Below are 12,487 nucleotides of genomic sequence, written 5' to 3' on the forward strand. Positions count from 1 at the left end.
AGAACTGACAAAATGAAGTAATTTGTAACTCCACCAGAGCGGTTTTCATCAGAGCCATCACGCTCTTCTCCCACTCGGTATTAAAGACTCGCTGGAAAATCGGTTGTCTTTTGCGTTAAGCCTAGCCCAAGATCAAAGCTAATTGCCCTCACTTGCACATAAAATTCGGAAACCACGACCGTTCTATCTACACGAACGGCGTCTTGTCCTCCATTAGATGGCGCTGTTGCATTTCTAGAAACCACTAGCGATGCTCGATAGGCTATGATCGTCTGCGGAGGGAAAATGTGTAAATGCCGCGACTCTTGCGTGGGTGCGAGGCGGCGTTATTGTGTCACTTCTGCGTCCCAGGTCAGTGTGGTTGCAGCGAGGGGAGCACAGACCGCCGACCCGCTCTGTCCCGATTCATGGGTATCATGTACAGCGATGGAGAGGGAACGGTTTGGGACCGTGTCGGACGCCCACGACGGGATTGCATGTGTTACCTGGGACCACCTACCACTCTGATGCCCATGTAAGTAAAGTATACTCTTACTTTGTCGCTGTTGACAAGGAGGTTAACTAAAAACTTTAGGTCTAAGCGCTGTAAATATTATTTTGTTATTTTATTTTTATTTTTTGGAAAATGGAAGGAAATAAAGAAACGCGAGATTTTAACAAAGCAGTCGATCTGTCCATAATTATCCAGTTAGTACATTTACAGCCTAAACAATGAATATTTATCTGTTGGTCGCGAAAAATACTAGTTTCTTCCAACTATGGACACCAGCCATTTTTAAATGTAAGGACTATGTCAGTATTCAACAGAGAGTGGTGGTAGACGAAAATGAAAATGCTGATACTGAAGTTAAAAGGCAAATAATGCTGTTTTACACTAGACCTGTTTATTTTCGAAGACACTTTTTTTTCCCCCAGACTAAATCTGGAATAGGCCGGCCTATTAAATCTCAGATAAACGGCTCGCACTGGCTATTGTGCGACCAAGGTACTTCGGAACTGGCGAATAACGACAATGTACTCGGAGATTTCCGTGCTGTGTTGATGCACTCTGCAGTAAGGACGCAGCCGTAGCAGTAAAAGAGTAAACTCTGTCTAAACTAGCAGGACTCTTCGTTTCCTGGGAGAGAGACATGCTTTTAAAAGTCCCCCCTGCTCTGCTGTTTCAACAAAGATAACAAACACAGTTGGCACGCATTGTAAAGGACACGGAGAAATTAATGTGCACTGTAGTTTAATTGAGCTTTCTGATAACTAACAAAATTTGCATAAGGTTTTCCTATTGGGGACTTTGCCTGTTGTGTCAGTAGGGCTGTCTCCGTTCTAGTAAGCGGCAGTCACTTTAGTTTAATGTCTCACACCCTCACTGTGCCCGCCGAGCGCCCTGCCAGCGAAGGGTGAAGATTCCCCGCTAATATTCTGTGCACTAGTAGCGGTGCCCACGCGTGCGCCACCCACAATTCACGGTCAATTATCCCGGGCTCAGCAATATAAAAACACCTTTTGGGCGAGTTAGAATAGGCCGTGCAGGTGCTCTATTCAGAAAAGCCGAAATGTCCTATCTGAAAGCAGACTAGTTTTCATTATGTCTGTTGGTACCGATTTGTCAAGGTCTCACCTGGCGGTCTGATTGCCTGATTGCCATATGCTCAGCTCCATTCTGTTTCCCCTCCAGCGGTATGCGGAAATCGCCCAATGTTAGTCCGAGACGGTTGTCCGACATCAGCCCCCAACTCCGACAGCTAAAGTACTTGGTGGTGGACGAATCTATCAAAGAAGACTTAAAATCGTCCCGGTCGGTGGAGGACATCAACAGCGCATCCATCGAGGAGAGAATCTTAAGAATAACCGGCTATTACGGTTACCAACCATGGAATTCAGTTTACAATAGTAAGCAATTTGTCTTAATCACTGTCTTTCAGATGTGTGGCCTTGGCGTTAACACCAGTTATAGCAGTATGCTTGTGAGGTCACGACTACAGTGTATAGATGTATGCTATCCATCCCAGCCGTTACTTCGGGTTTGTTTGTTTTTGTTAATGAACTCTTTCTTCAACTACCTGCGATAGGCAGTGAGAGGTAGGCAAATTTTGTGTGATGGGCTACATTACCTAAATGAAACAATGAGATATTAATCTATATTTTCCATAAAAGTGGGACCATTTTGCTTTAAAGGGATACTTGAACTAGTTCAAACCTGTTTGAAAATTCTGCTTTGGTTGTGGTGACAGTCTTGGCTCTATTTTGGTAAATGTACTGCGCTGGCATTTGTGACATCTGTCATGTTTTCCCATACAAGCAGAGGGAAGCCTGCTGGCTATGCACGTGGGACCAGCTCAGGACCTCTAAAGAACAGCTAGAGCGGCAGTGGGTAGCCCAATTAGCTGCACATACGCACTTGAACGTATCTAACTAAAGAGAACAATAACAACAAACAATTTGGCTTCTAATGTGTGATGTGGGTGTGTCTATAGAAGTCTTCAGTGTTGAGGTAGGAAATGACATAGCAAGTTCCTCAAAGCGAAACATCCTCCAGCGCTGTAGGGAAACGCGCGCTCAGCTTTCTCCTTCAGCCCATGGACAAAAGCTTGTCGTGTATCAGGTAGAATAAGTCAGACCTTTTTCCAATACTTTCCAATAACTTGGATGGCTCGTACAGCCGCAGTGCAGTGGAAAGATGTCTCCATCACTATTACAGAGTGCATGCAGTGCTCTGAACACGCGCCCACGTTCCCACGGCTTCTTTCTGCTCTCACATGGCCCCAGTCTCGTGTAAACACACCAGGCCTTTTAAGGGTTCCATTTGTGCCTCAAGGATTTTAGGGTTTCATTTAAAGGTAACCCTTCAGGGAGGACAGTGTAAATGTGAATGCACTGCTTTCATCACAGTGCCCATTTGGTTTCGAGTACTTCAGGTCTAATATTGTTTCAAAAGGTGTGGCACAGTTGTAGGACATGCACACAAGTAAGGAAACCATGATATTTTGTGTTCCTCTCATGGTATCAAGTAGATTGTAAGCACACAGCTTTTTCTTGCCCATATTTTCATTCTAGAATGTTTTTTGCCTGCGGTGGGGAAAAATAAGACTATCACTATATCACCAGAAAGTAGTAATGCTATCTTTTTAATTCAGTACATCTCCTGGGAATATTTTAGCCAAATGAAGGAGAAGAGCTTCACCACCATGATTAACAGAAGAAGAGCTCCCTTTGATTTTCAACAACCGTGAGCGGTCACCAAATAATTAAACGCACCTTATTTCTTACTGTAAGGACACATGGATTGGAATCCATGTACATGTATTTACTGAACAAAATGACAAAGGGAAACCTGTAGTGCAAACAGCAGCAGGGTCAGGCGAAACAATCCAAATAGAGAAAATCACAGAGAAACCAAAACCCATGAACAAACGCCCAAGATAAACAGGCTTGGTAAGCAGATACAAGCGACTGGCGATACCCTACGATGACTGCAGGTAGCAGAGGAGAAAATATGCTATGGGTGATTGGGGTAATGAACAGGTGAGTATAATTTGTAGTGATGGCAACAACCAGTACTCTGGAGATGAGGACCTCTGATGGCCAGAACGGTGATCAGCTTGGATCAGTTAAAAGTTTCACATTGTTGCCTCTTTTAAATACTATGAAAAGAAACATAATGGCACTTGGTGTCAGCATTAGTGGTAGGCGTACCAATACTTTCATAACATTTATTGTTTTGATTACTCATGTAATCAAAACGATAAACGTAGTCTTGCACATGCCGTTGCATGTGCCATTTTGGAGCATCGGCATTTGCTGTTGAGTGTGCGGAATCTGCTGGAGCAGACCCTGGCTACTGTGTTACGGTAGTTGTGAGTCTGTGCATGGAGGCATGACTGTATTCATCACGCATTTGGCAGGAGCTTAGGTGTCCCTCGCCTCGACTAACAACCGTCACGTCCACCTCCTCCAGGCTTCGATCGGGCCGCTGGGGAAATACTCGCCGGTGCAAAGGGAGGGCTTCTCGACGGCACCTTGAGCGCACGTGCAAAGGTCAAATGTGTGATGGCAGTGCCACCTTGGTGCAGCACAACACGGGTGTACCCGCAGATACATAACAGCCATATAATCTTAGGTCAAAGGTATTAAGTAGACGTGAAAATAACTTGGATCATCCCATCACCGGTGCGAAATCAGCAGAACTTTTCAATCAAAAATTTAGTAAACGACGTTGTTGATCTTTTTAGACCTTGAAGTGTGAGGTGTGGATCATTTGGAAATCCTACGGCCCCACCTGCGACGCATGGTAGGCCACCGTCACCAGTAGAAAAGATTTGGTTTTCACAGGGTTTTGTTACCGCAGTGCTATGCAAGACTATGCCATAGCATGTAGAATCGAAAAATCTTCCTTTGTGCTTGACATATAATCAAATACAAATGAGATTTCGCTGAGGTCATATATATTTGACACCTGCAGCTGCTGGAAAGAACATCCATGAACACAGCAAACCCCACAGCATCTATATTTCGTACAAATGGATGTTTAGACTTTTATTCTTATAGACCATATGTGGACGTAGACAGACGCAGTAACTTAGTTGTTTCTTGAAGAATCCTTGCGCTTCACGTATTACCATGAAACAATGGTCATTAAGACTCTCTCTGCATGAAAAGTGAAAGATTTCCTGCCGGTAGATGAATAGATTGATGGAGAGAGAAAGACAGTTATCCTCTTATTGGAGATGCATCCAAATGAAAATAAATAAATAAATAAACAAACCAACGAAGACCAAGCCAACATGCAGTCTAGCAGATACCGCTGGTATGAAGGCTGGTGAATCACTTGTTCTTGTTTGTGGAACCTTCCGACAGTGTTGCATCTTGCGTGTGAAAATGAACAACACAACACAGATGATGGAAAGAGAATTCGTCAGTGTCCAGGGATGTATACAAACTATATTTAATGAGAAACAAAAGCTATTTACCTATAAAACCTATTTACAAACGGTGTAGCAGTGGTTTCCTTTAAACTTGCCCTCAGAGCAATGCAGTTATACTCTAAGCTGATATTGCACAGACCAACAAATGATCACATGAGAAGTTTAATTTTTCTCTTACCCACAGTTTCACTGACAGACTGCAAATGGGTTTGTCCAACTCACTAGTGTATTCCATTAATGAACCAAGATAAAGCATATTCAGGTTAATACTATTATCAGGAGACTAAATTTGGTCATGCAGTTAAGTTAAAATCATTTGCAAGGCATCAAAGCGAGCTCATGCTATGCAGAATGTGCTATGTAATTTATTCAAGGGAACTGAAAATGCCACACTCAAGCCATGGCTTTGTGATTGCCTGAGACAGACAGCTATTTAGTCTTTGTAAATGTCTTCCATTCTGCCAGCAGATCAGTGTCTTTCACTCTACCCTTTCCATGACTGATGCGTAAAATAGTGCTGTTTGTTTGAAGTAGATGCCCGATGTGTAATTCAACAGTCTTTATACTGAAGTTCTCTCTCTCTCTCTCTCTCTCCCTCTCCCTCTCTGACTCCCTTTCCAAGGCTCCAATACATGCAGAAAGTTAGTTCTGTACAAATATGCAGGGAAACAGATGCATATGCTATATAAATTGGCATAATTGTGCTCCTAGAAAAAAGGCGATTTAACAAATGGATCTCACACACACATGCCACTCACAAATCAGAAAACCACAGCTGCTCATCATGGTGTACCCATTCTTCCCTGTAGTGGAAACGCTGTGAGTTAGGGTCTGCCTTTGTTTGTCTTTCTCTCTCTCTCTCTCTCTCTCTCTCTCCTCCCCTCTCCCTTACCTCTCTTGCTCATCTTTAGCTGCCGTGGAAGGAAACAAGCTCCGATGCTTAGCCTTCATCCTCTTTGCAATCGCAGTGACCTTGTGGTGCGATGGTGCCATCATGAAGTGTGTGTGTGTGTTGGAGTGTGTGACTCTCTCTGGCCTTGAATTTATCTTTAATGGATCTATAAAGACGAGTAGATTCTCTATTACCCAATTTAAGTGCAGTGGCTGAACTGGATATTACACTTTTTCCAGTTAATTGCGTGCATGTCCGATAATGGTATTGACCTAAACATAACATTTCAGTATGGGCATGGCAAATTGAAATGTCAAACAAACAAATAGGAGCTATCACAATATTACCACTAGCACCACTAACACATTAAAAAAAAAAACCTCTCTAAGCCTTTTTTCAACCAGTGTTTCAAAACACAGCATGACTCATCTGTGTTGGTCATATTCTTGTGGACTGCTGCTTGAAATAATTAGGCAGTACATGTGCAATTATTGTGTGTGCAACAGAGTGCTGTCACGTGTAAGAGGAGTTTGACATTAGGAATGGTACATATGGAAATGACTACTTGGGTATAACATTTTACAACGACTGTGATTCTAATTAGTAAATGTGCATGCGCGCACACAAACAAAACTACTGACTATGGTAACATGAACTTCTCTGCTACAGTCCATATACCATTTTCCTCTCCTCCAGTGAAAAAATGAAAGCCTACAGATAAAAAAAAAACCACTGAATGTAGTGCAGGCAGAACAATGTTATATAATATTTACTACATCAACACACATTAGCCTTCTATGCTAATCTGTGTACAAAACGACATGGGCTAAAGTGATTAGATTCCAGCAGATAATTAGTTGGAACCAGTTAACCACGCTGTTCAGGAGAACCACTTGAGCAATGTGTGTTCTGTTCAGCTTCTCTTCAGGATTGGGATTAAAAGTAAAATCAACCTGCCAGATTCATAACCTAATGTACAACCATTATGTAAGTTAGTGTCATCTGAACATAATTGGGCAATTGCTTTCTGTCATTTTCAAAGAATCCAGAATTCACATGAATGTACGTAAATAAGACCTCTGATTTGGCTATATTTTGTATGGGTTAGGTGAAGGATGTATGGCATACCTGAGCATACCTCCAGAAAGGGCTTAGATATAGAGGGAGGTGGAACAGAAAGTACTGAATGAACTAGAACCCAAAATCGTTTCGGCGAGTAAATTTTTTTTTCCGCTTGGGAACTTTTCCTTTTGGTATGGCTTTTCTGTATCACTCTCAAAAAGAACATGGTGCTCTTTTTGTTACGAAATGGGTGATTTTTACAGTGGCACATTTTGTAATAGTGACAGGAATGAGCTGACTGACACTGGCCAATCATAGGCATCTATGAGCTCCGCCCCCTGATGTTGCATGAACCTCAGCTCAAAATTATGCAGTGATTGGCTCCATATGCATTGGAGGAAGCATGTGACAGCCCTCGCCCTCTCTGACTGGAAGCTGTCTTGTGAGGGGAGATTTACTTGTTGAGTGGGAATAGGATACAAATAAATTCGGGGGAAAAAATCCTGCAAAAAAAAAAAAAAAAAGGACAGAGCGCAACATCAAGGCCACGACTTATCCAGAACAGGGATGGCCATTTGAAATCCATGTGGTCCCCCTAAAGCAATCTTAATGAACGAAGTAGGTGAAATAATCTTCCTTGTCACAACAGAATAATTAGTTCTAAGGATGTAGTTAAAGTTTAGTTAAACTTACTATTGATCACATAAATATAGTTAAGTGTTGACGTTCACACCGGAGGCACTGTGTTACTGAGTGAGGAGTAATGTTTCAATCACTGGGTCTTTGGGTCTGAGCAAACGCAAGCGGGTCAAGTGAGATGGCTTGGGGCTCTAGAAGGTGAATGCTGCTGCTTCCTGCCAGGTCCTGTATGCCTATCAATAAAACTCTTCTTCTCCTCAATCACAAAAGCGAGTAATATCACCATATGTTGCAGTACTTAACTAGTTCTTATTAGAATTATTTACAACTATTCTGAAGTGCATTCTGTTTGGATGAAATCCTGGTGGGATGCTATGCTTATTTATACTGGCAATTATAAAATTTGAACTTTAATCTTGATTTATTCAATTTAATTTTATTAAGACAAGACAGTCCCTGTATCTAGTAAACCTTTTCCACTTTTGTACTTTGTAATGAATTAACATCAGTACTTTAATGAATTTTGCACATTCTTTAGAACAACATCATATAACCATTTTAGAGATTATCTTGACTGTGGGCATATGGATTTGGTTTTCACTTTGACTGGACAGGATATGCCCCCAGCATTACTCTATTTTATGCCTAGGTGGTTTTGATTACAGTACTGCTTAAATTACATGGCAATATGGTGACCTTCTGGAAATAAAGATGAACTCCCAGTCTCCAAAGTAATTATACTGTCCATTCAAACATAAGAGAAATTCACAGGTGGCAAAAATATTTTGTTGTTGTTGACTTTGAGCTTCTAGTGCCCTATTTGGTGAGCTAAGGGCTCAGGCCTTACATATTTATTATGTTTTATAGGTGATTAAACTTGGCAAGCCTGAATAGTTCACTGTTTACTGACCCCCCCCCCCCCCCCCATTTGGAATTTAGAGTTTTCTGTTTGTTTGTGTCTGGCTGGATTGGTGTTGGCAGAGTTTCAAGCTATTGATCTTTCATTCTCCTTAATGGAGGGCAATCCTGCTCTCTCAGTGGAGGTGCCCATGAACACATTCTTTCTCGCTCTCTCTCTTTCTCCCCTTTTCTCTTTCTCACATTTATTAGCAGAACCAGCACGAACCTGCTTCTGCTGCCGTGACATAACCCCAAGCGTGCTCAGGAGACTAATTTGGAGTTGATTCCTGTGTCCACGAGAATGACCAGAGAAGAAACTCCTTATTTTCTTCTTTTTGTTGCACAATTTGAGGCAATTTGAGGCCCATGACACTAACCCTCAATTGGTCAAGTTGTACTCGGTCATAATTGTAAGTCACTTTGGACAAAAGCATCAGCTAAATGCCATAAAATGTAAATCTAGGGTAGATATAGACATAATGGCCAAAGGAGGATGCCCCCCCCCCCTTTGAGTCTTGGTTCATCTCAAGGTTTCTTCCTCATGCTATAGGGAGTTTTTCCTTGCCACTGTCGCCCTTGACTTGCTCACTGGAGGCTTGGACCCGGACATTTGTAAAGCTGCTTTGTGACATCTGTTGTAAAAACCACTATATAAATGCATTTGGATTTGAATTTGAATATAGAACTGTGAGGCATTTTAGATGCACAGTGTTACCTCGAAAGGTTGATAAGGTTAGGGGACAACAGTCAGCAGTCTGATGATGGCCGAGGACCGAGGGCCTGATCTGGAGTGCAAGTGGGGGGGGGAAGGGAGCAGTGGGATAGTGGAGAGGTTACATGATTTACTGAGCTGCTCTAGTAGCATAAATCACAATTCGGCCAATGCAGTCACCTTAATCATCACACCACCAGTGTACAATTCTCACTGCATTTTCTAAAAATGCGCAGTACAAGCACAAAAAAGTCTATCCTCAATCCATTATTAAGATAAAGCGTACCAGCAAAACCCGATATGTGCCAATGATGAATATACTCTTGAGAAAACTGGCTGAAATTGCTTAAGTTGTTTAGTTTTAGTTTTTTGATTAGTTTTGATTTCCCAAGCTCGGGTCCGCAGCACCCAGTGCTCTGATTATTAAGGAACCACTGTTCTTTCAGCCCTTAGTATTTCTTGAACATTTCATTTCAATGATGCTGCTATCTCTTGGGATCACTACATCTATCATTTCAGCGCTCTTGTGCTGCTTATCCATCACTACTTTGGTTGGCTAGCCATTACCATTTTGTCAGTCTGCATCTGGAAGTCCCAGAGGATCTTAGCTCAGTCATTCTCCACTACATTTGGGTGGTGTATCCTACTTTGACCTCGCAACTTCCAGCCTTTGCACAGATGTTTCTGTATACTATGCCGGCCTCTTGGTTATGCCGTTCCATGTACACGCCTGCAAGCATCTTGCATCCTGCTGTTACATGCTGGATGGTCTCATTGGCATCTTTGCACATCCTACAACGTCTCAGTTGGCTAACCTTTTTATTCTGTGTTGCCCTTATCTTGGCCTCCAACCTCCTTCTCCACGGAGGATACTGCTCCTTGGTGGCGAGCCAAATACGGAATATATTTATTTAACTGACTGGTCACAGTAGCGATCATCTAATGAGCTTCATTCACATTTTCCAGCAGCCTTTCGGGTACTTCACTTGGTAGTCTTGGTAGTTTGGTAGATGACTAATGCCTAGCCTAGCCATGATCTTCAATCTCAGGTCAGCAGGTCTGGTATTGGTTCCCAGATTCGGGGTGTGGAGATCATGTCCACCACTCACCCCATTCATCGGTCTGCCTCCCCCTTGCTGTAGTTGTACCTCTTTGATCACTAATTGTTAGAGCAGTTGCTGCCTGCAGATGTGGAAACATTGAGCTACTAGTTGTTTCGATGTTAGTGTGGATGTTGGGTTTCAAAGCATCCATAGTTATACTCTGCATATGCTCTCTTGCACTAAGGCCTAAGGAGATCAACAGCCTATATCAAGGTGTGCATAACTCGGGCAGCTTCTTTTCCTCAGCACAATGGGCCAAAAAGAGATTTAACTGACCCTGAAAAGGAAAATATTGTAAAAAGTCTTTCAGAGGGATGCAGTATTCATAAAATTGTTAAGATTTGGAGGTGTGATCGCAGAACCATCAAACATTTTGTTGCAAATAGTCAACAGGGTAGCAAGAAAGGTGTTGAGAAGAAAATATGCAAATTAACTGCCAAAAATTTAAGAAGAATCAAACGTGAAGTGACCAGGAACCCATTATCCGCCGGTGCTGTCATATTCCAGAACTGAAACCTACCTGTCTGGAAGTTCAAAGTGTTCAGTACTCAAAGACGTGGACAACGTAAGGATGGCTGAAATCCGACCACCACTAAACAAGACACATAAGGTGAAATGTCAAGACTGGGCCAAGAAATATCTGAAGACAGATTTTTAAAAAGATTTTATAGACTGATGATATGAGAATTGATTCTTGCCGGACCAGATGGATGGGCCCTTAGCTGTATCAGTAATGTGCACAAAGCTCCACTTCGACTCAGACGCCAGCAAGTTGGAGGTGAGGTACTGCTATGGGCTGGTATTATTAAAGATGAGCTAGTTGGACCTTTTTTGGTTGAAGATAAACTCCAAAAATTAACTCCCAAACCTACTACCAGTTTTAAAAGACGCTTTCTTTAAGCAGTAGTACAGGAAAAAGCCTGCATCTTTCCTGAAGACCATTACATTTACATTTACGGCATTTAGCAGACGCTCTTATCCAGAGCGTCTTACAAAAGTGCTTTGTGATTTACTCATAGAATATATCCTAGTACAGTACAGTAGGTTAGAGTCCAACATACCAATGAACTAGAAAACTATAGAATACAGGGATCAATGCTGCTATCTACAAGTACAAGACCTTATGTATTTATCTTAAACAATAAGTGCTAGAGTTTGTTAAACAACATAAACAATACCCTACAATAAGTACTAATTTAGTCAGTCAATATGGGTGCAGGGTCAGTTGTCATTTAAATATTCTGCAAATAGATGGGTCTGCGTTTGTAAACTGCTAGGGACTCTGCTGTCCAGACAGCAAGTGTGGGTTCATTCCACCATCTTGGAGCCAGGACAGAAAATAGTCTCGGTGCTTGTTGTCCATGAGACCTCAGGCAAGGTATTTCAAGCCGAGCCGTACTTGAGGTTCGAAGTACGCGAGGTACAGCTCTGGCTTTGACCATTGACCTCATGTATGAAGGGGCTGGTCCATTTTTACCTTTGTAGGCAAGCATCAAGGTTTTAAATCTGATGCTTGCAGCTACTGGGAGCCAATGAAGGGAGCACAGCAGCGGAGTAACGTGTGAACTTCAGAAGATTGAAGACCAGTCGTGCTGCTGCATTTTGGACAAGTTGCAGAGGTTTGACGGCTCTTGGAGGAAGACCAGCAAGTAGTGAGATGCGTTAGTCTAGCTTTGTGTTCACAAGAGACTGCACAAGCACCTAGGTAGCTTCCTGCGAGAGAAAGGGCCGAATCCATCGTATGTTACAAAGGAGAAATCAGGAAGACTGGGCTAGATTAGAAACATTGAGTTGAGAATAACAACTGATTTGTCCAAAGTTATGCCCAGGCTACGTGCAGCTTTGCATGTTGATACCAGGGAGTTCTTGACGGAAACTGTAAGGTCATGGTAAGGATTAGGAGTACCTGGGATGAACAGAAGCTCAGTTTTACTGGGGTTGAGCTTCAAGTGGTGGGCTGTCATCCATGACGCGATGTCAGTCAAGCATGCTGAGATACATCTGGAGACCTACATGTCAGAGGGTGGAAAAGAAAGAAATACATCACTAAGAGAATGAATATACAAAGAGAAGAGAAGGGGGCCCAATACTGAGCCTTGTGGAACACCAGTGGAGAGACTACATGGTTTGGATGTGGATCCTCTCCATGTCACCTGATTGGCTCTGCTTGGAGATGGTTTCGGTCCTGTCACACCAAGCCTGGAGAGAACAGAGAGAGGAATGTTGTGGTGCATTGTGTCAAAGGCTGCTGAAAAGTCTA

The 12,487-nt window shown here is 42.5% G+C and overlaps 1 protein-coding gene across 1 annotated transcript in view; it reads left to right on the forward strand.

Annotated features, from left to right (window-relative positions):
• The first annotated feature begins 350 nt into the window (after positions 1-350).
• slc35f3b (solute carrier family 35 member F3b) overlaps positions 351-12,487 on the forward strand; it is a 55,171-nt gene continuing 43,034 nt past the window's right edge. The window contains exons 1-2 of the mRNA XM_027016532.2: positions 351-514; positions 1,673-1,887. Of these exons, the coding sequence (XP_026872333.1) occupies positions 408-514; positions 1,673-1,887 (322 nt within the window). The 5' untranslated portion in view covers positions 351-407. The remainder of the gene's footprint in view (positions 515-1,672; positions 1,888-12,487) is intronic.

This window comes from Electrophorus electricus, chromosome 9 (genome assembly GCF_013358815.1).
Source record: "Electrophorus electricus isolate fEleEle1 chromosome 9, fEleEle1.pri, whole genome shotgun sequence".
Classification (NCBI taxonomy): Eukaryota; Metazoa; Chordata; class Actinopteri; order Gymnotiformes; family Gymnotidae; genus Electrophorus; species Electrophorus electricus.